At 44.8% G+C, this 27,831-nt stretch overlaps 1 protein-coding gene across 7 annotated transcripts in view; it reads left to right on the forward strand.

Annotated features, from left to right (window-relative positions):
* The window catches only part of LOC137431393 (cyclic AMP-responsive element-binding protein 5), a 219,280-nt gene that overhangs the window by 123,136 nt on the left and 68,313 nt on the right, over window positions 1–27,831 (forward strand). For all 7 annotated transcript variants that reach the window (XM_068122675.2, XM_068122677.2, XM_068122678.2 and 4 more), the window contains one exon: window positions 8,314–8,418. In XM_068122675.2, coding sequence (XP_067978776.2) covers window positions 8,314–8,418 — 105 coding nt within the window. The remainder of the gene's footprint in view (window positions 1–8,313; window positions 8,419–27,831) is intronic.

Consider the following 27,831-nt stretch of genomic DNA (forward strand, 5'->3'; position numbering starts at 1 on the left):
GTTGGTGGCCATGGTTGGTCTTTACACTCTCTGAAAGCCTGTAGAATACCCTGGCGAAGTTGGAGGGCAACATTTTGGTTCTTGTTTGTGCTTCCGAGTGTGAATGCTCGTGCGAGAGCATTGGAAACTGTTATGTTTGAGCTGTGCACAAGCCAGAAAGAAATGACATCACATTTGTCATGATCAACCTTCGTGAAGTGGATATGCTCCTTGATTGGGTCATTCTGTAGGCGTTTCAGTAGTTTCTCTGACCGATAATTTGAGTTCTCATATCCATTCAGTTTCAGTTCCTCGACATAGAGCAAGCGCAAGGAAGAAAGCTGTAGAACTTTATTCTGCTGGATGACCTGGGTTTGAATGTGTTCCAGTACTGAGTTGAATGCCTTTTCATGGGCGGCTGACATGCAAGCCTGCTCCTTTGGTGCTTCGGCTCTGTGAATCGCACGCTCATAGTTGTAGAATGCTGTGCGGAAAGCTTTAAAACATGACGGATGGTGTTTGGCCTCACATGCAAAGAGGTCTTTGTTTTTCACCTTTCGATGGAGTCGATAGAGACCCATTTTCTCAGCCCGTGTTTCGATTTGCTCCCATGCATTTTCTTTGTTTTTAAAGGATGGGAAGGTTGTAGGCCTCTCAGTATTGCGATGAGCATCTTTGGTCTCAACTTTCTCACAAAATATACACTCTGGCGGGAAGATGGGTTCAGCAGAACCTCCTGGTTTACGAGGAGAGTGATGCCATGATGAGGTTGATGGCCCTGGTTCTGTATCATCTCCCAGACGATGAAAGTGGCGGACAAAGTGCTTATAACACTTGCTGTGATATCCTACTCTTTCTAGGTCATCAGGAAGAGTTGCCGGGATCTGATCACATACTGATTGCATACGACATGGGGAGTCATGCGGTTGGTTGAGACGTCTATCCCGGATCTTTTGAAGCAGTTGCAGTTTTTCTGAAGCAGATCCTTTAATTTTACGGAGGGGCGTGAAATCCCCATGATCAGACATGGATGGTACATGAAGGATGCATGTAGGAGGAGAGCTTTGGGCTGCAGGTTCTACACTCCGTTTTCTTTTGGGCATGCTTGCTGTCGATGTCTACCATCACTGTTAAATGACAAATAAGAAATCACGAATGATGTTAAAAGTGCCTGTGAAAGGAGGCTCTGAGTTTTCAGTGAGGTAACAGAGGTTCTGAGTCATGTTCTACACTAGGGTACTTTTTAGCTGACTAAACCATGTTTAGTGGCATCAAAAGTGCTAATAGCTAAAACATCTAAATTCTTCCACACTAACGTTAGCTATCTAGGCCAATGAAACATTGTGCTAAGTTACTGTAGCTAGCTCAGCTGTCGTGCCTCTTTCTGGTTCAATTCATATACAGAAGTCAACAGATATGTCTCATGTTTGGCATTAACAAAAGTTTAAGTTACACCGACATTAGGAACATACTGTACATAGATGAGGCTAGCTTTAACGTTAGCTAACATGGTGCTAGCTGGCTCAGCTGTTATTCTGCCTGTTTATGATTTCATGCAGAAACTGAAGTCAAGAGTGTGAGTAACATTATAGTTAGCATCTTACCTGGCTAGATTGGAGGATGAATACCAAGAACAACACACAGATGGAATGGAAGACTGAACTTTCAACTGAGGTATTCAATAACATCAACGTTACCAATTGATACGAGCGCGCGACATTACCAATTGATACGAGCGCGCGAGCGCGCATGTTACATGGATGGAAATGTAAAATGGCAGCTATAGCAGCACTAATTTGGATCTCTAGTCTGTCATTTCTGCACTGTGATTGGATAACATAAAAAAATATGTTTGGGAGTTAACAGCAGGAGTTGGTAGATTTTACGTGGGCTGGGTGAGAAACCTTTAAATAAGCAAGTGAAAATCTCTCGCAATACAAAGTCAATGGTGGGAAGAAAAGTTGAGTGGTACCAATGTTACTGCCAATGTCCCGCCCCTATGCAAGACTCAGGAGCATCTTGTTGACATTTAACCTTGAAAATACCTGGGTTTAGACCCCTTATGTACCATGTTAAGTTATCTGCAGTATTAACGTATCCTTATCATTTGTAAAACTGATTATTTTGTAATTACAGCATTAATATGCATACTAGTATACCATAGACACATGTAATCATGTTATGAATAGTTCTATCATGATCTATGCCCTTCAAAACATGGGTCTAGACACCTTCATTTTTCAATTATCTGCAATATTGGCTGAGATATGTCAAAAATCGTTTTTTTGATAATGGCAGCAGTAATTTGCATAAAAATGGTATGTGGGACATTTTTTCAGATTGGGGCCATAGCTAGTCATTTTCTACACATTTTTTCCAATCTAGAAACACTGATTAGAAGTATATCTCCGGGGGGTGCAGGGGGACCTAGTCTTCCTACTAGACTATACAACTCTCCTGAAATACTGTCTTTGTGCCCCAGAGTTAGCCAGACTGGCCATGGAGTCAGAGACGATGACTGGTATGTCAACAGAAGACAATACTCATCACCACCACTTGACGTCAGCCAAATTTACTCAACGGGAGCAGAGTGTAAATCAGCTATTGGCAGCATTGAAGGACTGTAATCCATTTGCTGACAAATCACCTACATTGTACAATTTAATGACAAAACAGGTGGTGCCTGAGAATATTGAAAAGGACATACTGAACATGGAAGTTCGTGGGCAGCAAGCACTCAGATCTTTTGTTGAACAGCGCATCTGTGGATCAACAAACATATGGGACCGCATGACAAAAGTAAAGTATCTCAACTGGGACGACATGTGCAAAACCCTCAAACTGAAAGGTACCAAGGGGGAAGTCGAATTGAAAGCAACAAACACACTCTTTGCCAGATTGCTAATGATAGCAAAGTCAAGTCGTGAAATCGACCTTCAAGACGTTATCTCCAATTACGAGTTCACAGCCGTCAATTCAACTCTGATGAAAACTGACGGCTCGCTGATAACTTCAGACAGTAAAAGTGATCTGATACATGTGTTAGAAAGCTTGGCAACAGAAGAGAAAGCTAACAGAGAGGTGACAACTGATTCACATTTGAACACTTTCTTGGTTGTTGATGGCATGTCAGTAGTTCATGAAGTAATGTCTGCAATGTCACCAAAAACCTGCAAAGATATGGGAGATGCCTTTGTTAAGACAATAGAAAGTAGATGCAAAAACTATGAAGGTTGCCGTGTGATCTTTGATAATTACGTAAGACAGAACTCGATCAAGGATATCATCAGACATCGCAAGTTAGGGCGCCAATCATCGGCGATGGGTTACATTGTTGTTGACACAACCCCTATCAATGACCCAAAGCTATTTCTGGCTAACAATGAAACTAAAGATTCCCTCACAGTCTACCTGGCAGACAAAGTCATGCAGCTGAAGATCCCAGTGGCCACGGTGACACGTCTGCATGTAAGAAGTAACATTGAAGATGTTCAGCCATCAACAGGCGTCAGTACACAAGAAGAAGCAGACACCTTAATTCTTTTACATGCAGCTGAGGTCTCTGCAGCTGGAAAGAATGTGCATATTATGAGCCAGGACACAGATGTTATGGTACTTGCTCTACGGAGACTCCCAATTCTTGGTCCTCAGACAACCATGCTTATGGGAACAGGTGACAAGAGAAGAAAAGTGTTGCTGAAACCAATATATGACAGTCTTGGTCCATCAAAAGCTGCAGCACTTCCCGGGTTTCATAGTATGACAGGGTGCGACACATGTGGGCACATAAGAAGTAAAGGCAAAAAAAATCTGCCTTCAAGGCATTTAATGAAGCAACACCAGATGAACTCACTGCATTGGCTCAACTTTGTACTGAAGAGATGCCATCTGCAGGTGTTATCTCGGGATGTGAGCAGTTCCTATGTCGGCTGATGAGCACCAAAAGGGACTTGTCCAAAACAGCTGGAAAACTCAGATGGAAACGTTTCAAGAACCAATCTGGGGGGATAGACAAAATCCCTCCAACTGCTGGTGCCTGGTATCAGCATATTCTTGGGGCTCACATGCAAGCATATATTTGGAACCAAGACCTTGTGGAAGATCCAGACATCCCAGACCTTTTCAAGCTGGGCTGGTCATGTGCTGCAGATAACATTCCATTTCCTCTCCTGTCAGCTGTTCCTATAGCACCTGAATCTGTAGTTGAGCTTGTCAGGTGCGGCTGTGGAATAAGCAAATGTTCAAGAAGATGTACCTGTAGGCAGAACAATCTTACATGCACGGAGATGTGTGAATGTAGAGCGGACGAGGAATGTGTAAACACTGGTGTTAGAGAGCATCAAGCTGAGGAAAACCCTGATGCTGATAACTAGATGCAGATATTGTGACATTGCTACAAACAAAATTGAAATGTCTTCAAATGGACTTTTACTTGGTACAAAATGGACTTTTGCTTGACCGTTATAAAAATGTATTGCATTATTGTCTGAAGAGGTTAGTATACACAGATAGACTACACAACGTTATTTTATATTTTAATGGTAGTAGCTACCTTACAAAATTTGGCAGCCATTTTGAAATTCAAGATGGCCAATATTCCCTTCCTTTGGGTTGCAGTTTTTCTTGATGGTGACATTAACACTACGTTGGCATAGCATGACAATACAATTCCATTATTAGATTCACTTATCGTGGGATTGCGTGTTTGGCAAACTGAAACATCGAAAATAAGTTCAAATGGCGGCCATTTTGAATTTCAATATGGCTGATATTTCAAAAAGAATTTTTGTTGACTGGATAAAAGTGTTCTAGTGGATGTTCTGTACAAGGAATTATAGAAATGCCAGAAAAATGGTAAATCAAAGTGTTTTATGTAAAAATATATGTACAAAAGTCCAAAATATGGCGGCCATTTTGAAATTCAAAATGGCCGCCGAAGACGCTGTTGAAAAAAATGGAACCAACTCTTGTCTTGTTGCCTATGGTATTAGGATGCCAAAAAACCTTGGTTCCACTAGTATAGCAAATTTTGCATCCAAATTACATAACACCACGTACTCGTGTGAATATTTTGGTTTCCTCAATAATTCAGGGCATTGGTTGTCTGTAATGAAATTAGTGTGACTATACCTTGTGCACTTGTATAGGAAAGTTTACCAGGGCTCACAGTGCGTACCAGTCTAACGGACGGAGGGCGTGCATGGCTAGCTGGCACCCTCAAAAGGAATGGGGTTTCAATGTCTGTGTACAGAGAATCGTCACCATGCGCTCAGACTATGAATGTACGAGGCATGTGTTCAAACTCCAACCTGCATCACGCACCAAACCATCCCTCTCGCACCAAACAACAGCGTGCCTTGACAATACCATGAATATTCCATGCTTGTGCCAACTTCTGATTGGTATGTTGGAGTGTTGTTTCATTTCATGAAGCTCTTATTTACTCCCTCGTGACGTCAAATGTGCATTTGCAAAGCTTCAGGCAGGAAGCGACTTTGCATAAACGGTGCTTGGGGTTTGAGGTCAAGATGTTAACAGAGACTTTGGACCAATAAACAATAAAACGCTATTGTTGTGCATGACATTTTGACCAGAGAGGTCATGATAATACATGAAGTGATTTTATAACCATGTGCAACAGATACATGTACATATGCACACACATATGCACACACACCCTCCAATTCTTGCTTTCTGGAATGGTCATTAAGTTAATACACCCAGTCGTAATAACAGGCTTTGTCAGCCGCCAACGTGACCACCTCTCCATTATCTCCTGTGCATGAGCGTGCCACTTGCAAAACTCGGTTTAGTGCCTTTTGTTCTCTCAAACAAATGCCTTAAGGCCAAAAAATGTTTCTGATGTCAAAGCAGCAAAATAAGGTTAGTAGGTCACGTTCTGTGCATTTCATAAGTTGCATATCATTATTAGTCATGTTTACCTTGTTTTTGCTGCACATTACAAACTTTGTAAGCTTGGAGAAGTTTGGCTTTAGCAAATGTGATTGGGGTACAGTATTGTGACGTCACCACCTGCCCTGGAATGATTGGTTCTGCCTCACAGTCCATTCATTCATAATTGACAAGCTTTCATCAATTATATGCAAGGAATGTAATTATGCAAACAGTATATGTTCTCATACGTACAAACAAGGTGTGCGCCATGATTGTTTTGTGCTGATATTTCAATATTTCAATTGGATGATATTTCAACTTTACTCACGAGGCGGTTTTATGATTTGTATCGATCCATTAGCCACATATATGATCTGCATCGACCCCTTGTGCACCTATATAATATGCATTGCTTGTCCACATGATCTGAGTAAAGCCCTTTTGTGCCTATATGATCTGTGACAACCTACACCATATGTATATGGCCTGCATCGGACCACTCGTGCACCTATATAATGTGTTGAACCCTCGCACACACTTTTTATTTTTATTTTATACTTGGGCTAAGGTTCGCAATAGAGCTGACACACACAGACACACAGACACACACACGGACATACTGATGCGACAAACTCTTAATACAGCCACTGAGATTGGAGGAAGTGTCGTCACTTCCTGGAATACTCTGGGTACCAGCAACGTCTCACTTACATGATCTGTGTCGACCCTTGGTATGCTTGTATGATCTACGTTGACTGCGGTTGCACCTACACAATCTGTGTTGACCCTTGCATGTCCAAATGATCTGCGTCGCGCCCTCGCGCGCCTCTAATGATCCGTGTCAACCCATCACGTGTGTGGATATGAAGCCAGCAGGCAGGAATTATACCAGCTCTGCCGAGCTCGGTGAAATGATAGCCTGCAGCAGAGATGACTTCACCACCACAGAAATGGCTCTTATGGGACGACCCCCACGCAGGTGCAGCCAGCACGGTGCACGCATTATGGCACTTTTGCACCAAGGTGGTGCCCTCTCCTAATGTGTTCGCAGAAGCAGCTGTACGAACAGTTGATGTGAGAGCCCGTGCCAAGCACCATCATTTATATGGAACTAATTGGTTCCAGCAAAAGTTGCAATTCGGTTCTTGAATTAGGTTCTTTTGAGCTTCATGGTTTTGACTCGGGGTGAGATAAAGACTTTTGCAAATGGTGCATTAGCACTTAATGTGAGCCTGTGCCAAAAGATTTGTGCCGCGGCGGGAATACTACCGCGATATCCCGACCTGCGAGTGATAAGCAGTGAACCCTCCCTGCCAAGAAACTCGAGCCAACATTCCATCTTGGTGGGGCCTGCTCACGTGACTCGCCGTCAGCCACAAAACGGTCTCTTTGCTTGTAAAAATATGTGATTTATTATCGTCTTCGCCTTAGTGGCGCTTCATGTTTTTTCCACATCCCATCGTTTTTCATCTCGAGCTGTGATCCCGATGGCGAGGCTGCTCATTGCGGAGGACGCGTTCCATTCGGAACCTCCGCACGACACATGCGATTGTGATGGCAATGAGTTAACCAACTGAAATTGAGCATCTTCGAACAAAGGATGTTGAATCTTTACATAACAGGTGATGCTTAGATGTAAAGGATCGCAAAGTCTCATTATTTCACCATTTTTCCATTCAATAGGATGTCATGGGCACAGCTCCCTCCACACAGGAGATAACCTTTTGTGCCAATCCCAAAGTGCCCTGTCATTTCAAAGGGCATGAAAGAGTCAACCACAAACTGGGGAATGGCACCACCTGTCCATCAAACTAGGAGGGGCTGGCAAACTTCCTGGAGACCTTAAGCGATGGCAGCTGCATTTCATTGGATGACAATTCAGCATATTTGTTCCTTGCAAAGAGCTGTTTCCAGATGCTTGGAATTTAATCAGATCCAGTGTTGCCCACATTGGGGTTTGAATCTACAACCTCTGCAATATGCTTATCCAGGGTTTGTGTCTTTCGCTATGTCACCATAATCCACCATCCCAGGTGGATTTAAATTTTAATGGATTTAAAATATTGCAGTTAAACCTCCATTGGTAGCTCTGATGTTCAGACTTACTGAAGAACGGTGTACTTTCCATGAATTTTAGCTAAGTGTTTTGTCTGGAAATTCACTCGTCGATGTGACAACCATATAATGTTTTTGAAGTGTTTTTTCTTCTTCTTTAGGGTTAGTTTGGGCTTTAGGGTTTAGTGTTTTTGGTTGTTTTTTTTGGTTTTGTACATCATTAATTTCTGGGTGTTTTTGCCTCTAACTTCTCTGGGTGGTTGAGCTTGAACAGTTGAACCCAAAGTTTGCTTTTTGTTATGTGTAATATAGCATTCCAAGGCATGATGCTCACAGAACACACACCTTCCTAAATTGCCTCCTTTCTTCTGCCATCCCACCCAGATGAGCAGAGTGAACATGGTACCAAATCTTCCGAGCATGCACAGTCCCCACATGCACCCCGGTTGTCCCCCGACGCCTCCACTGCCCCAGTCCGAGGCAAAGATGGTGAGTACCTGCTAAAGTTGGCGAGCTCTCATCGCTTACTATTAGTATTGTACACCATTCCTTTCCTATTCCATCTCCAGGCGCTGCATGACGTCATCGCTGGGCGCCGAAGGGGAGTACTCAGTTTTGACTCAGTTTGTTTTGTTTGTTTTGTTGTTTGAGCGATATCTCAGCCATCCTTTGAGTTAGGAAGCTGAAATTTGGGAACAATAAGTGAGCAAGTGCTTTGGCAAAAACGATATATTTTTGTTTTTTGATTAATCAGTTAATTGATTAATTATTTCATTATTATCTATTTATTAAATACTTATTTATTTACTTTCTCATCTGGGTAATATCTCAGGCACCGTTTGAGCTAGGAAGCTGATATTTGGGCACGACAATGACCAAGTGATTTTTTTGGCTGTAAAGAGTATTTTGATTTATTGATTAAACAATTAATCGATTAATTATTTAATTTTTCACTTAATTAATTATTTAATTTTCAAAAAGTTACAGATTCGGATGAAACGGTGGTGGTTTACGTATGGCATTAGCCAATTGATTAAGAAATTAATTATTTCATGATTACGATTTATTTCTTTTAATTATTAATCACTTATTTATTTTCTTTCTCATCTGGGCAATATCTCAGGCAATTTTTCAGCTATGAAGCTGATATTTGGACATGACAATAACCAAGTGATTTGGCTACAAAGGGTATTTTTGATTTATTGATTTTTGATGAATTACTCGATTAATTAACTTTTGAAGAAGTTGCAGGTGAAGCAGTGGTGGTTAAGGTATGCCATTAGCCAATTGATTAAGAAATTATTTATTTATTTAATTATTTATTTTGCGATTATTATTTATTTATTTTATTACACAATTAATCAATTAATCAATCAATTATTGTACACTTTTCCCTCCCAATTCCGTCTCCATGTGTTGCACTGCTGGCATTGCAGGGTACCGAAGGCGAAAGGTGTCCCGGCAATGTCACCCACTGGAGGATATGTTATTTATTTATTTGGCATAGAAGTTAGGACTTGTTAGGATCATTCTTTCGATGGGAAATAGAACTTGATGAGGACATCGGCGAGTTTGGAGCAAGACCAAATCCAGGAAATGTGGTTGAAGGAAAGATTCCCAACAGAGTAAGGGCTTTAATGAATATATAACTCCATGGCTAGCTAATTCCTTTTATTTTATATGCATCAATAAACTTCACAGCAATCATTATGCGAAGGCAGCTCCGAGAAAGCTTTGCATAATGATTGCTCTAAAGACTTGTACAACGTGATTTACTATACACGGCTTGCTCTCGGCGTTATTAAACATCATCACTAGTTATTTATCACCTTGTGCATTGCTAATTGGGTTTTATTGTGCGAGACGGCTGCCCGAGCCCGTGATACCAAATGGAAATGACTTGGTGTACTCTGCGGCGGCTTGTCGTTGGCTGGTCTCGTTTGTTTGTTTGGAGTTTTCATCACGCAAACATTTATTATTGTGATGAAGTTCTAAAGTGTACGACGTCACATTTGCAGCGCATACAAGGACTTGGAGGCTGCTCTCCTGCAGGCGAGACAGCAACACTTCACTGGTGAATGCTTCACTAGCTGGACTAGCACGATGAATTGTTTGCTTCAGAGGAAATTATCTCCCGAAGGCACGATCCTCGTTGCATTTATGACGTCACAATTACGTTTCACTGCAGCCCATTGTTTAGCATTGCAGGAGATTCATTCCCCCTCCAGAATCAAATGAAGTCTGCTTGTTGGTTCTTCTTCGCGGTCCACACGTAGGTTCAAAGACATCATTTTATAGGATAACCTATGAAACAGAAATTATTCTATTTTGATAAGCATTTTAGGAAAGTAAACAAATTTGACTGCTTCATTCATTTTTTAATTGTAAAATTTTGATTTTGAATTAAAAAAGAAATTCAATTTTTATTTTCTTTTTCAAAAAATATTTTTTCAAATATTTCAAATTTTCAAATCAAATTTGAATTTGAAAAATTCAACTTTTTTCTAAATTCCTCGATGTCATTTTCAACTTTTTTTCTTATTCCCCACAAGTTCTTCCAGGTGGGTTGTGGCGAGCCAAATAATAAAAGCAGGGGGTTAAGAATGGGAGGATGGGCGCTGGAGTGTTAATGTGATGATAGGAGTAAGTGTGCGCTATGTGGTATGCCAGGGTCTCTGTGGCATCACTGTGCCCACGCCTTGTGTTCCTCTCGCCACGCTCCGGACACAGCATAGATTTCCCTCTCATGTGGACTCTTCTCCTCGGTCTTCAATTTGTAACAACTGCAGTGGCCTTATGAGGCAGGCTGAGAGATGGGTTCATCTAACCTCTTATGATAATTTGGAAGCTTGTAGCTTGTTAAGTTGGAACACATTGTTCCTCTCAAACGGTACACTTTGGGAGAACTAGACCCTTCAGCCTGTGTTGGAAAACCATAGTTCAGTGATAGTCATGTGAAGGACCCAACTTTGAATATCTTTGAAACCTCTTATTTGTATTCATAACAGGAATTTAGTATTGGGTATCTGGTTTGTTGGTTCGAATTAAACTCTGATTTGTATTGATAACATCAATTTATTATTTGGTATCTGGTTTGGTGGTTCATTATTTTTTATTACACAGTTTCATTAATTATTTTATTTTATAACCAGCCGCTACTGCTGTCTGAGTCGGTGCAGACCACACGTTCTCATACACCCTGTTCACCCTATTCGCTACATGCACCCTGTGTCGGATCAATGGAAGAAACAACGAGAACGAAGCAGATGGAAAATGTGCAACTATTATTTATTTACAAAGCAATGGGGGTACAACAACAACAACAACAACAACAACAACATGCATTTTAAGGCCATTTTCCCTGCCCTGCTCGAGCAGGGGTTAGCCTTGCGGTCCCCATGACAATCTTCTCCATTTTGCCTTGTTTTCTGCATCTCTCCTTGTTAACCCCCTTGCCCGCATTTCTTCTTCCACCACCTTTAGCCAATTCTTTCTCGGTCTTCCCCGTCCTCTACTTCCTTCGACATTCATATCCATCACTCTTCTCAACCAGTCCCTTTCATCCTTCCTCAACACATGAACAAACCATCTCAACCTGTTTCTCTTCACAGCATCCACCACAGGCTCTATTCCCATCATCTTTCACAATTCATCATTTGTCTTCCTCTCTCTCAATGATACTCCGCACATCCACCGAACCATTTGAATTTCCACCCTTTCCAGCCTTCGTTGCTGCTCTACGTTCATTACCCATGTCTCGCTCCCATAAATCATAACACTTCTCACACATGCAGCATACACCTTTCCCTTCAGCTTCAACGACACTCCCCTCCTAGTCAGCCACAAAGCAATGGTTTAAAACAGATTATTTACAAATCTTTATGCATCAAAGCAAAATCAAATTCAGAAGGGCATGCATTTACAGCAACAAGAAGTAAAAAGGTGCAAAAGAACAGACTTATCCGAGCACCTATTCTTGTACAATCTTAACACACAGAGAGACAAGGTACTTTCATCAATTCCGCAAAGAAGAAGAAGAAGAAAGAAAGAAAGAATATTAGAACGAAAGAGTCCATTTCGAGTATAGGAATGACTCCTTGCTCCCCTCACACAACCAGGTGGGTTGTGTCTGGCCAAATAATAAATGTGGGGTTAGGAATGGGAGGATGGGCGCTGGAGTGATAATGTGGTGATAGGAGTATTTGGTGTAAGTGTGGTGGCACTGTGTGGCGCCAATATTCCTTTGTACAATACGTGCTTGAAAAGGCATTCAGGGTCCTTGTACGGGCCAACCCCTGCTCTGTGGGGAAAATGACCTCTAAAGGTGGTTGGTCCTTGTATGGTACTTGGCGAAAACCTCAGCACTCAGGCTCCTTGCATTTAGCGTGTTTGAAAGGTATTTTGAAAGGTAATAATAGAGTGGAGAGTCAGATGAATAGATGGAATGAAGGATGGGAATAAAGGATGAGGGATGGATGTAGAGATGGATTGAAAGCGAGGGAATGTACTGATCACGGGATGGCATGCAGGAATTGAAAGTGAGGGAATAAACCAATTACAGGATTGAATGGATGGATTGAAAGTGAGGGAATAAACTAATCGTGGCCTTGAAGGAATGACCTTTCAGGTATTGAGAGAAAGACATTGCTGGAACGGACAGAATGTGGATTGAAAGAAAGATTGTTGGAACAGACTGATTGTCGATTGAGAGAATGGACTGAGGGTGGATTTAAAGAAAGAGATAGTTAGAAATGGGGAGACATCACACCAGGAATACATAGACTATGCCAACAAAACGCATGTTCCTGTTCCCGAACCTTTGGACAATGGACTAAGGTCTAACTTACATAGACGATGGAAATAATGATCTGAGGATTCCTATGGTGGACACGCTCCCCAGGGGTACATTTTCAAACACTGCAACAATATATACAGTTGTGGCCAAAAATATTGGCACCCTTGCATATTTTTCAAATAACTCACAATTTTCTCCAAACATAAGTTGAAATTGACAAAAGTATTTGGTCTCCACAAATCTTTATATCAATGTTAATATTACAGCACCTTTGTTTTTGACTCAGAACATAATATACCCTTTTAAATCAGGAGATAAAATGAAATGGCATTGACAAAATTATTGACACCCGAGATTTAATATTTGGTAGCACAGCCTTTGGACAAAATAACAGCAGTCAAGCGCTTCCTATAGCCATGAATGAGCTTCCTACACCTCTCTACTAGCAGTTTGGCCCAGTCTTCTTGTGCAAACTGCTACAGTTCTCCCAGTTCTCCTGCTACAGTTGGGGTGCCTCCTCCCAACTGCTGTTTTCAGATCTCCCCACAGGTGTTCAATGGGATTTAGATCTGACTCATTGGTGGCCACTTCAGAACAGTCCAACGTTTTGTCTTGAACCATTCCAGGGTGCTTTTTGAAGTGTTTGTGGTCATTGTCCTGCTGCAAGACCCATGACCTTTGACGGAGACCCAATTTTCTGATACTGGGTTGAACATTGCGCTCCAAAATGCCTTGTTAATCTCCTGATTTCATAATACCATGCACACATTCAAGGCACCCAGTGCCAGAGGAAGCGCAGCAACCCCAAAACATCACTGAACCTCCTCCATGTTTGACTGTAGGGAAGGTGTTCTTTTGTTTGAAGGCTTCATTTTGTTTTCTGTAAACATAGAGATGACGTGCTTTAACAAAAAGCTCTAATTTGGTCTCGTCTGTCCACAGGACATTCTCCCAGAAGGATTTTGGCTTGTTCAGGTGTGTTTTGCCAAACTCCAGTCGGGCTTTCTTATGTCTCTCTCTCAGCAATGGGGTCCTCCTGTGTCTCCTACCATAGAACCTCCTTTCATTGAGTTGGTGACGGATGGTGCGAGTTGTAACTCCCTTACCTGTGTCTGAAGGTCAGCTTGAATCTGTTTTGTAGTTGATCGAGGTGCTTTCGAACAATCCTTCACTGCAATCTTCAATGAAGTATTCTCTTGCAGCCACATCCAGGGAGGTTGACTCCAGTGCCATGGACAAAATACTTCCTGATAACATTGCGTACAGTGGACATAGCAAAATCAAGGTCTCTGGAGATGGATGTGTGGCCTTGAGATTGTCCATGCTTGGCTACAATCTTCTGTCTGACCTCCTCAGACAATTATCTGGTTTTCTTTGTTTTCTCCATGCTCATTGTGGTACACACAGCGACCCAAAACAGCAGAATGACTCATTTTCTCTATTCAAACTTGTTGAATGAGCGATATTTATATTGCAGGCACTTGCAACTCACAACAGGTGAGTTCAATTCCAAAGTAAAGGGGAATCACCTGCTTGAAATCTAATTATTTCTAACAACTTCTAAAAGGTGCCAATAATATTGTCTGGGCCATTTTCGGATTTCTGTGTGGAACAAGCTAAGATTTAGTGATTGTTTCAGCTTTTTTGTTTTGATCCACTGCAAACCAAAGAAATACATATGTGGATACCAAAATATTTTTAATTTCAACAATTTTCTGGAAGAAATGGTGCATTATTTGAAAAAAGTGCGAATATTTTTGGCCACAACTTTGTGTGTATATACAGTGCATTCAGAAAGTATTGTCATGCATAGCCTCTCGTTAATACCAGAGGCTCGCGGATGGACCAAAAACGGCTTTAATTGAGGCGACAGCCAATACGGATTTTGATATGGTCGCGTGGGAGGAAGAAGGAAAGTGGGAGCTGCGGTAAAAGCTTACCTGGAGCGCGCCGACTGCAGCTTCGATCCTGCAAGGAAATTAACTCGACACGGACACAAGCTTTTGAATGGAAGGGGAAAATAATACAAGGGTTTATTAAATAAAAGGATGGGACAGGGAAACGCGATATTAACTAAAACTCCTAAATTGGGATCCCACACACCAGACCTCAAACACAAACAGGGGACTGAATCACGAAAATAACACGTTCGTTATGTAGTGTACATGGCGTGCGGTCTTATCTGGTCTCGTCGTCTTGTCCGTCCAATCTCTGCTGCACACCACGAGGTCCCTCGCTCCAGCGCCCCGGCACCGCAAAGGCCCGGGCCAGCGCCCACTCCAGGCTCCTCGTCGACCCCCATGAGGTCCGTGCACCGAAGGTCCAACGCGGGGCTGCACGAAGCAAGCAAACTCCACTCGGGGTCGGACTCACAAGCCAACTCTCAAGCCAACTCAACCAGGGCCAAGACTGCGAGCCAACTCAACCAGGGACAGGACGCTACTCAACTTGGGATCGCACCGGAACTGCCAGAGCCAGGAATCTGCGCACAGAGTTCGGCGCGCTCTTTTTATAACCTCTCTCGGTGACGTCAGCCTCGGCGCTGCACCCAACCAGAGCCTCGCAGCTTCCCGCCGTTTGCCGACCCTCCTCGCGCCTTCCGCGTTGATTCGCGCCTTCCGCACCAACCAATCACAGTCCACCTCGTCGTGGTTATAACTCGTGCGTGTAGCGTGCTACGCGGGGCCCAGCGGAGATGAAGCTGGCCGCGGTCCACGCGGCGGCACCCCGAGCCGGCCCCCTTGCCTGTTCGTCTTCCAAAGTCATGTCAGGGAAGGGAATTATTTTGTGTTGCAATAAAGAGCCTAACTAAGTATCTAAATGGGTGCATTGCCAAAAGGGACAAAGGTTTGGCCATCAGGTGTGACATACAGGGGCTTTATCTTTTAATCCCTGTACTACCTACCGCTCAAACATCCTGGTATGTTCACAGGTATACATCTTAACCCGACAAACCAGACTAAACATGAAACTTATTACAGATCATATTCCTTACCGCGACAGACGAAGCACGTTAGCTATTCAGATTTATCTGGCTCTACATATTGTTACCATTGCTACCCTCCCGACATAACACAGCCCCCCCCCCCCCCCCTGGATCCGTAGCTCCTGCAAGGTTCACTGCAGGCGCTACCATTCCAGTTTTAACACTTACTGTCACACACTTAATTAACCTATGAAATAAATCAGGAGGGCTGTGGGAAGTGAGTCGGACTTCCTACCTATACTCCTTAACATGCTAATCCCCTTAACAATCATGCAAACATGTACATTTTCAAATATTTACAGTGATCTTGGTCGTTCCTGTGGTGGAAGGCACCAAACAACACGCAAAATCTACTTAACCACAAAACTTAACCAAACCTACAAAAATTCAAAACTCTAAACATTTGTACAACCCCGGTCTACAGACCGCATCCCCCGGTGGATGCCACAAGACACAACCTTACCTGCGGGGCCATCCCAATGCGTCCCTAAATTTCCATGGGCCCTGTCCAGGTGTTACAGGTGAGTGACATGGCTCGGTGGATTTCACCCACATTCATTCAACACAAACCCCATAACCACTCACTCATTCCGTCACTCCTTGCACACAAAATCATTTCAAAGCACTTATTTCACCCCCCCCCCCCCCCCCCGGCAGGACCATGGCATTGATGTCATTCGTGTGTGCATGTCATTTCTCAACGAGGCAGCGGGGAGGTACCGCACAACAAGATGGTGGGGGCGCTTCAGGCTTTGGTGCCCGCAGTCCCAAACACAAGTCAACCGACTTACAAGTTAATCGCCCCACCCCCTTTACCTCTTGGCCCCGTGACAGCCGAACAGCCCCTTTCCGCTATTACCTCGCCGGTGAGGATCTCCACACACCAGGCTCCTCCGTGGCCTCCTGCTTCAGCACAGCTACACGGGTCACCGGGGGTCTCCTTTACCCCATGGCACCCAACCAGACCCTCCACCGACGAGCTCCAATTTCCAGATACCACTGGCTGCCCCAGGGGTAATTGCCGCAGGGGGGGGGGGGGGCACAGGCATCGCTCCTCAGAGCTTGATCCATACCTGCGGACACACACACCTTCCCCACCCACAATATCCCAAAACACATTTCCTCCCTCGCTGCCATTCAATTCTCAACACAATTCAGCTCAATTCCAAGTAGATGTTACAAAACGATGTTGTAAGAGTTTTGCCATGGCCTGCCACATATGAAATCCCCAGTTCACATTTTAAATCATATTTTCAAACACAATAATCACCCAATAATCTACACTCATTCTCAGTTTCCACTCTTACGACCACATCAAAACACATAACCACAACACTAACACAAACGCCACCCACAAGACTCTGTGGCACACATTCCAACCCCCCTCACCGGCCATGTCATCACTCTCACCCGCCTCCGAACTCCAAATTACATGTCCCAAAATTTCCATAAGCAAGTCCTGACGCCTGGGGCAGTAACCATCAAGGCCTTACCTCTACCTTGATGTACTGGTAACGACGGTTGGTCAGGTCCAAAGTGCAATCCACCCATTCAATCCCAAAATTTCACATTGGACCAATCAAATTTTCCAAATTTCACTTCTCTCTCCACTATACTGGCAGGCACGTGGATCCGCATCCAACGGTGATTATCACTACCCAACTACCCGAGGCTACGACAGCTTTGCACCTCTACCGTGCAAGGGTCATCGGGACAACGTGAGCAGTCAAAACGCCAACATGGCCCATGAGCGTCCACAAGGGTGTGACCCACCATCCATCCTTCGGCCCCCCTGCGAGGAACACAGCTGCACCAGCCCCAGCTGGCCAATGTGGTGAGCACCTGCTGCCACAAACACTACCGCACGCACAACCTCGGCCCTGGGGGAGACGGTTGCAGTACGTGGCATTCCCCTCATGTCACCTACGCCGCCCTCATCCCCCAGTCCATAGAACTGCAGCCCCCCAGTGCCCACCCACACTTGACCACACCAAGGTCCAGTCGACAGCCATGCTCCACCAGGAGACCCACCCAGAAGACATGGTCCACACCCCTCAGACACCCATAGCACCACGTTGACCCCCAGACCCCCAACTCCATCCCCATGATCCCGCGTCCCAAATATCAGCACAGTCACCCCCGCAACCAGTTGAAAGCTGTCCTGCTACCCTATCAATTTCATCACAGCCTCCAACACTTTGGTCGACACACCTGGATCAATGATGGTGTCACTGTGCAGTGACCACCATGACATTTCAAAATTCACCCTTAAATTTGCATCTAACCCACAGATTACCAATGCCAAACATTTTTCACATTTTGCTAAACTCACCAAAGAAAGATGCTTTGCCATACACATGCCAGCCGAGCATGGCCCATATGCTCGGCTCGTTACAATTTCCCGATCACATCCCCATGGCTCCCTTCCCAAACCGAGAGTCCATAAATCATAACGGAACATCTGTGGAAGGTCACTCTCACACCATCACGTTCCACAGATGCCCCAATGGTTGTCCGGCAGGCTATGTCCATCCCTGTCCATTCGGTTTGACCTGCGTCCATAGACCAGCACGGCATGGCAGGTCACCACATGCCTGCTGTCCCAGAGTCTCAGGGAGAGGGTGCCAGGCCGCATGCCCGGGTGGTCACTACATCAGGCCCAAGTTGGCCGTCCGTGGTGCCACCACCAAAGCACGACCCACAACACCTCCCCCTAGTGGTCCTCAATATTTGCCATCCCAGGCTTGAGAAACCACCTCGGACCCCCTGGAGGTCTTAACCCCCACCAGGGTCCGGTGACCCTGCCGACCCGAGCCACCAGCTTGGGCTGCGCCCTGACGGACAAGGTACACCACACTCCACCAGACCCCCTGTGGGGCCCAGGTCGTACCATGCCACCCATGGCTGGACTTCATGTTCGAATCTCGCCAGCACAGCCCCCCAGCTGGCTGGCATCCCAAAATTTTGAAAGGGGAAAATTTTCCCTGAGGCCATCGCCAATGACCTCTCCTGGTCCGAATCCCGCAGCCCGAGGACCAACTCCCTCCAAGGCTGCTCCAAATCCAATTCCCATTTCCATTTAACTTGAAATTTCCTTTTAACAATTTGCGTTTTCCATCCCAAACCGCAGCTGCAGGTAACAACCCCTCCCACAGGTTGTTCTGCCCCTCCCTGCAGCTGTTCCACATTCACTGCGGGGACCAACTCTTCGGAGGCTCTATCTCCCGATCCTCCAAGGTCCGAATCCAGCCCGGAGTCAACACACTCCCTCAACTGGTTCTGCAATTTCGGAGCCTCAGTTGCCCAATCAGAGTGCATGGTGAGGGTCCCCTCGGTCACCACAACCACCTCCTCGGACCGACTCACCTCATCACCCATACTCCTTTGGGCCTGGTCAACCTTGTCCTCCATGGGACTGTCCCAGGTCCCCAGCCGCTGAATCACATCATTTCCATCATCCCCATCATCACTTTGCGGCCCCGACAGGTCTTCCCCAATAAATACCCGGTCCGGCTCCATTACCCGGACCCCCCTATTGTAATCCCCTCTTGCTCTGAACCACCGCCCTGGCACAGCAAGGATTCAAATCCATCCCCCGGTTGATGTGTTGGGGCATCCACCCAGTCCCGATAAACCTCCAGGCCACCAGGTGGGAAACATTCCCTATTACAATTTTGGCACTCCACGCTCACCTGTTGGCATTCCCCATCTACCTGTTGGCATTCCCCATCTACCTCCATTTCCATTCCCGGTGCAATTCCCAATTTGCCTTCCCCCCGTTCCGATTCTATTTCTTCCACCATTGGCTTCTCCTGGGCCCCAACGGTGCCAAATCTCCTCATTTCTCCTTTTAGTTCACTCCTCTGGGACTCCATTTTGTTATTCAATTCCTTCATGTCTCCCTTCAACTCATTCCTTTGGGAGTCCATTTTTTCATTCAATCCCTTCACGTCTCCCTTTAATTTGCATTTCATTCCATCAATTTTATTGTTCAATTCTTTACTAGTTTGCTCACTGCGCTCCCTCTGCTCCCTCATTTCCCTAAAGAGTCGATCCCACATCTGGTCGGGCAGCGGGACCGTCTTGATAGCAGCGGGGGAAGCGTTGATACCCCCACTACTTGATACCAGCGTTCCACCACTACCCTCTACCCCCACTACTTCCGACTCACTCCCACTGCTTCCCGCATCTTCCATCCTTCCCTCCTCCATATCGCTCACCCTCTCCTCCGTCGAGAGAAGATCGTTACCCCGCACGGATTTTATCTCAAAACCCGAATTTAAATTTCCCGAAGACGCGATATCGTGTTTCGTATGCCCAATCGACTATATCAAATTTTCGCCTCGGACTAAAAAAATTTGCGTTCAAATTCTCCACACTCTGACACCAATGTTTTTTTTAGGGTTCAACCCCACTACTGACTACCAGTTGTCGTGCGTAGCCTCCGGTTAATACCAGAGGCTCGCGGATGGACCGAAAACGGCTTTAATTGAGGTGACGGCCAATATGGATTTTGCTATGGTCGCACGGGAGGAAGAAGGAAAGTGGGAGCTGCGGTAAAAGCTTACCTGGAGCGCGCCGACGGCAGCTTCGATCCTGCAAGGATATTAACTCGACATGGACACAAGCTTTTGAATGGAAGGGGAAAATAATAGAAGGGTTTATTAAATAAAAGGACGGGACAGGGAAACGCGATATTAACTAAAACTCCTAAATTGGGATCCCACACACCAGACCTCAAACACAAACAGGGGACTGAATCACGAAAATAACACGTTCGTAATGTAGTGTACGTGGCGTGCGGTCTTATTTGGTCTCGTCGTCTTGTCCGTCCAATCTCCGCTGCACACCACGAGGTCCCTCACTCCAGCGCCCCAGCACCGCAAAGGCCCGGGCCAGCGCCCACTCCAGGCTCCTCGTCGACCCCCACGAGGTCCGTGCTCCGAAGGTCCAACGCGGGGCTGCACGAAGCAAGCGAACTCCACTCGGGGTCGGACTCACAAGCCAACTCTCAAGCCAACTCAACCAGGGCCAAGACTGCGAGCCAACTTAACCAGGGACAGGACGCTACTCAACTCGGGATTGCACCGGGACTGCCAGGGCCAGGAATCTGCGTGCAGAGTTCGGCACGCTCTTTTTATAACCTCTCCTGGTGACGTCAGCATCGGCGCTGCACCCAACCAGAGCCTCGCAGCTTCCCGCTGTTTGCCGACCCTCCTCGCGCCTTCCGTGTTGATTCGTGCCTTCCGCACCAACCAATCACAGTCCTCCTCGTTGTGGTTATAGCTCGTGCGTGTAGCGTGGGCATAACTCGTGCGTGTAGCGTGCTACGCGGGGCCCAGCGGAGATGAAGCTGGCCGTGGTCCATGCGGCGGCACCCCGAGCCAGCCCCCTTGCCTGTTCGTCTTCCACAGTCATGTCAGGGAAGGGAATTATTTAGTGTTGCAATAAAGAGCCTAACTAAGTGTCTAAATTTGTGCTTTGCCAAAAGGGACAAAGGTTTGGCTACCAGATGTGACATACAGGGGCTTTATCCTTTAATCCCTATACTACCTACCACTCGAAAATCCTGGTATGTTCACAGGTATACATCTTAACCCGACAAACCAGACTAAACATGAAACTTATTACAGGTCAGATTCCTTACCGTGACAGACGAAGCACGTTACCTATTCAGATCTATCTGGCTCTACATATGGCTACCCTCCCGACATAACAGTATTCAGACCCCTTCACTTTTTTCACATTTTGTTGTTGCAGCCTCATGCTGAAATCGTTTAAATTCTTTTTTTCCCTCATCAATCTCCACTCAATACCCCATAATGACAAAGAGAAAACAGAATTTTAGAAAGTTTTGCAAGTTTATTAAAAAGAAAAAACTGAAATATCACATTGACATAAGTATTCAGACCCTTTGCTATGACACTTGAAATTTAGCTCAGGTGCCTCCCATTTCTCTTGATCATCTTTGAGATGTTTCTACACCTTGATTGCAGTCCACCTGTGGAAAATTCAATTGATTGGACATGATTTGGTAAGGCACACACCTGTCTACATAAGGTCTCACAGCTGACAATGCATATCAGAGCAAAAACCAAGCTATGGTGTGGAAGGAACTGCGTGCAGAGCTCAGAGACAGGATTGTGTCAAGGCACAGATCTGGGGAAGCCTACAAAAAATATCCTACTGCATTGAAGGTTCCCAAGAGCACAGTGGCCTCCATGATTCTTAAATGGAAGAAGTTTGGAACAACCAGGACTCTAACTAGAGCTGGCCGCTCGGCCAAACTGAGCAATCGGGGGAGAAGGCCCTTGTGAGAGAGGTGACCAAGGACCCGATGGTCACTCTGGCTGAGCTCCAGAGCTCCTGTGTGGAGATGGGAGAAACTTCCAGAAGAACAACCATCACTGCAACACTCCACCGATCTGGGCTTTATGGCAGAGTGACCAGACGGAAGCCTCTCCTCAGTGAAAGACACATGAAAGCCAACAGAATCATGTTTCTCACAGTCTGAGAGTCCTTTAGGTGCTTTTTTGTAAACTCGAAGCGGGCTGATGGACGGACTGGCGGATGGATGGGCGATGCGCCATCGCATAAGCTCCCCTGAACTTCGTTCCAGGTGAGCAGAAAATCATCAGAGCTGTGAAGAGAAACCCTAAAACAACTGTCAGTGACATCACCAACAACCTCCAGAGTACAGAGGTGAAAGTATCACAATCTACCATTCACAGAAGACTTTGACAGCAGAATTACAAAGGCTACACCGCAAGATGCAAACCTCTCATCAGCACGAAAAATAGAAAGGCCAGATTAGAATTTGCCAAGCAGTACATCAGTGAGCCAATAGAGTTCTGGAACAAATTTTTATGGACAGATGAGACCAAGATAAACCTTTACCAAAGCAATGGAAATACGAAAGTGTGGACAAATGAAGGAATTGCAAATGATCCAACCTCATCTGTAAAGCACGATGGGGGTCGTGTCATGGCCTGGGCTTGCATGGCTGCCTCTGGAACTGGCTCACTCATCTTTATTGATGATGTAACTAATGATGGCAGCAGCAGAATGATTTCAGAAGTGTACAGAAGCTTTTTGTCTGCCTATGTACAAGAAAATGCCTCCAAACTCATTGAGCGGCACTTCAACATGCATTAAGACAATGACCCAAAACACACTACCAACGCAACCAAGGCGTTCATCAGGGGGGTGGGGTGGGGGGGGGGGGAAGTGGAAAGATTTAGACTGGCGAAGTGAATCTCCTGATTTACATCCGAAGGAGCATGCATTTCACTTGCTGATGAGGAGACCAATGTCAGTAACCCCACAACAACAAATAACAACTGAAAATGGCTGCAGTAAAAGCTTGGCAAAGCATATCATAGGAAGAAGAGTTTGGTGATGTTGATGTGTCACAGGCTCGATGTAGATATTGCATGCAAGGGATATGCAATGATCTTGGGATCCTAGGATCCTGGGTTTGAATCCCGGTCAATCGCTGAATAAACACCAGGGGGGTTGACTCAGCCTATCATCCTTCTGAGGTCGGCAAATTGAAGACCAGTTCACTGGTAATTCCCTGTGTGTCGCAAGAGGCGACCAACAGGGTTGGCGGCAGGAAGGGCATCCGGCCATAAACCATCACTTCAAAAAGGGGACCACGGTGCCCGAAAAAGGCAAACCCCTGCTCTACGGGGAAAAATGGCCTCTAAAGGTGGTTGGTTTTGGTTGGTTGGATATGCAACTAAATACTATTATACTACTTTAATTTACTTTGATTTAATCTCTTCCAATACTTATGCTTACCTAACATGGGGGGACTGAACATAAAAAGTGCTATTGTATACAATGGCAAAACATATTTGCATAGAAATGCCAATAAATAAAAGGTGACCTTCTGTACTCTTGCCTTATATTCATCTTTTGATCTCAAATCCAAATATCTTGAGTATAATAACAATAATAACAAGTTCGACTTCACTGTTCCAATACTTATGGAGGGCACTATATGAAATTGTGTAGACATACATACACACACACACACACACACACACACACACACACACACACACACACACACACACACACACACACACACACATATATATGCTAAAAAAATATGCCAGAGAAGATACGCCAGAGACCCAACGCCAGAGAAGATATATATATATCTTCTCTCTATATTATAAAAGAAAGTTTTTGTTTGTTTGACTGCGCAAGCTAATCTCCTGAATGGTGAAAGATAGGAGGAAACCTCTAATACAAAAAATGTCGGGACGGGCCCCGGGAAGGTTTTAGGCTAGGTGGCGAGGCCGGTTGGGGCCGCTTCGGCCAGGCCGGGCCCATTTCGCAATTAAAAGCTGAGCTGAATTATAGTTGTCAATCTTCTACGGCCACGAGTAAAAGCTGAATTATGGTAGTAAATTCATTCAAAAAGAACCAAAAATGTCGGGACAGGCCCCGGGAAGGTTATAGGCTAGGTGGCGAGACCGGTCGATGCCCACCTCGGCCGAGCTGGGCCCATTTCACAATTAAAAGCTGAGCTGAATTATAGTAGTCAATCGTCTACGGCCGCGAGTAAAAGCTGAATTATAGTGGTAAATTCATTCAAAAATAACCCGGGCAACGCCGGGTGCTTTCAGCTAGTATATATATATATTATATTATATATATATATATATATATATATATATATATATATATATATATATATATATATATATATATATACATATAGAGTGCATTCAGAAAGTACTAAGAGAGTATCTGAAAGGGAGTATCTTTCAGAAAGTATCTGAAATGTCCGTCCGTCCGTCCGTCCGTAAACACTTGAAACTTCTTCTCCGAAACCGCTGAACGGATTGTGACCAAATTTGGCACAAATGATACTTGTTGTGTTGTGACTAAAGTTTGTTCACGGCATTAAAAAAATCGGTGTCTAAGGGGTCTACCAGTGGTCAAAGTGGATCCAGGGTTGGGTCAACCCCACAATTATCTCGGTCAACCCGACAAATATCTTAAATTCCCCAAAATAGGAATTTGCTTTTTCCTCTGAAACTACACATACGATTTCGATGAAACTTCACCACAACCTTCCACCACCTGTGATGTACCAAAGTTTGTTCACGGCATTAAAAACAATATGCCCCTTTGGGCGTCTATGGGGGAGGGGGGTTGCCCCCCAAAATTGGTGTTTTCTATCTTCTCAGAAACTACCCACACAATTCCGATGAAACGTAACCGCAATCTTAATCACCCATGCTGTACCAACGTTTGTTCACGGCATTAAAAAAATCTGCCCCTTTGGGGATCTACAGCGGGGTTGTGCCCCAAAATAGGTATTTGCTTTCTTCTCAGAACCTACACCCACAATTTTGATGAAACTTCACCACAATCTTCATCATCCATGATGTACCAATGTTTGTTCAAAGCATTGGAAAAATTGGGGTCTGAGGAGGTACACAAGGTTGGGATGGGGGTATATATATTTTTGGCCCCAGAATAGGTATTTTTTTGTTTGTTTGTTTAAAGTCTTATGATTATGTTAGTAGTTTAGTAGGATTTTGTTAGTAGGTTAGCAGGTTAGTAGGATTATGTTAGTAGGATTATGTTAGTACATGCTGCCCTTTCTTCTAGCAACCATTGAAATTGGTTTAAAATACCTTTAGTCATTGCAGTATACTGTTTATTCTACCAGGTGAACCCCAAGGGCATTGCCCCTATGTTTCTGTCATCAACTGCAGTTGTTTTCCTTGACTGACCTGGCCATTGTCTATTTCTAAGTACACTTGTGGTTTCTTTCTTTTTCAAGATATTCCAAATTGTTGTATTTGCTGCGCCCAATTTTTGTCTATGGTTCTCATTGAATTATCCTGTTCTGTCAGCTTCCAAATTGCTTGCTTTTCTTTCATACAGAGTTCTCTGGTCTTCATGTTTGTTTATGCCTTCTGACTCCAAAGGCAGACTCCCAAAGCAAAAGCTAAAACCATGACTCGACATTCACAGCTCTTTTATGTGTAAACAACCAATGCACCAAGAAACACCTGAGCAACAAGAGACCTGCCAGCCATTTGTTCGAATACTTATGCTTATCTAAAGTAGGGGGTGCTGAGCATAAAAATGGTGAATTCTGAATGAAAATGGGTGGCATAAATTAAAATGGCATAAAAATGGGTACTGTACTTTGGCTATTGTATTACAATGTCAAAACATATATGCATAGAAATACCAATAAGTAAAAGCTGACCTTCTCTACTCTTGCCTCATATACATCTATTGATCTCAAATACAAATTTCTTGAGTATATTGCAATAATAAGAAATTTGATTTCACAGTTCAAAAACCTATGGAGGGAAATGTATATACAGGCATAGTGGACAAAAAAATGGAAACACCATTGTTAAGTCACTTAATAGGGTGTTGGGCCACCGCGTGTGGCCTGTATGCGCTGTGGCATAGAGTCCACCAGCGTCTGGAATTTTGCAGGAGGAATGCGACACAATTCTTCCACGAGAAATTCAATCAACTCACATCATCAAAAAGATGCGATATTTAAAACTTCAGTAGTTATAAACCAATTTCCTGTGGGAATAAGGTGGTTAGGTTCCTGAGCTTCGAGAAAATATAGAGCAAGGTGTGTGGCAGCCACAAATAAACACTTCTTTTTTTCTTTTTTTTTGTATACTGAATCGAGGCTCGTGAAAGAGCTAACATTTACTTCACAAGCAAATCAACCAGACAAACAAAATATATAAAAAGAGGGAGCGGAAAACAAGATGGGGAGAGAAGGGGAAGCACACAAACACAACATTTGAGAGCAGGGAGATGTGTGGAAGGGAGAGGGCTTGGGGGGAGGAGGCGTGGGAAGGGGGGGGGGGGGGAGGGAGAAGTATAAAACACAAGGACACCAAGGACTTCCAGGACAGAAGTTGGTATTTCAATAAAGTGGAATTGGGGTGAAATTAGCGGGGGTAGAAAAGATCAAGGTTTTGGATGGGGGAAGATAAGAGATGGTGGTGAACAGCTGTTTTAAAGACCTGGAGGGTGGAGTGGGATTGAAGAGAGTGAGGGAGTTTGTTCCAGAGGCGGGAGAAAAGAGGAATGGAGGAGTGAAGGTGAGCAGAGAGTCTTGATTTTGGCAGTTTGACCATAAGAGGGTTGCAGGCAGATATTGTGCGACCTGTAGGAATATTTGCGGGACAGAGCCCAGAGAGAGCTGGGGGGGCAACGCCAGAGAGGAGTCGGTAGAAGACGGAAATACCACCAACCTGCCTGTGGTGAGTGAGTGAGAGGCCCTTGGAGTTAGCTTCATCGCGGGAGATTCCAATGATTCTGAATGCTTTGGTTTCAACAGCGTGAAGACGAGCTAGGTGTGAGGCAGGAGCACCAGACCAGAGGGGAGAGCAGTATTCCATTGAGCTGCGGATGAAAGCCTTGTATGTGGTGAGGAGCTCAGGTGTGCCAAGGAAGGACTTCGCACGACGGAGGATGCCCAGTCGGCGACTGGCTTTGGAGGCCAGATTTGAAATGTGGTTTTCCCAGGAAAGATCATGGCAGATAGTGAGACCCAAAAGCTTGAGTGACAGAACTTCTTGGAGAGGATTATTCAGAAAGTGGATGGGAGGGTTGTCCAGTCGGTCTTTTCGGAGAGACATCGTAAGAGTGTGAGATTTGTCAGGATTGAAAGACATGTTCCACTTGTTTGCCCAGTCTCTGATTTTGTCCAGGTCTGCAGAGAGTGAGGAGGCTGCAGACTGCCGATCTGAGGGATGAAGAATGGAGCGACAGAGAGTAGAGTCATCAGCAAAGAGATACAGAGGATTTTCAAGAGAGTCAGAGAGATCATTGATGAAGACCAGAAAAAGCACAGGGCCCAGAACACTGCCTTGTGGCACTCCAGCCTGAACAGGAAGAGGAGATGAGAGAAACCCATTCAGGGCCACACGTTGACTACGACTAGAGAGGAAGTCCGCCAGCCATGCGTGGAGATTTCCATGGATACCAAAAGAGGAGAGTTTGGTGAGCAGAGCAGGGTGCCAGACCGTATCGAAGGCACGTGATATGTCAAGGGAGACTGCTCTAATTTCCTGTTTGGCATTGAGGACCTCCATCCATTGTTGAGAAA

The sequence above is a fragment of the Myxine glutinosa genome, chromosome 7 (assembly GCF_964187855.1).
Source record: "Myxine glutinosa chromosome 7, kmMyxGlut1.1, whole genome shotgun sequence".
Lineage (NCBI taxonomy): Eukaryota > Metazoa > Chordata > Myxini > Myxiniformes > Myxinidae > Myxine > Myxine glutinosa.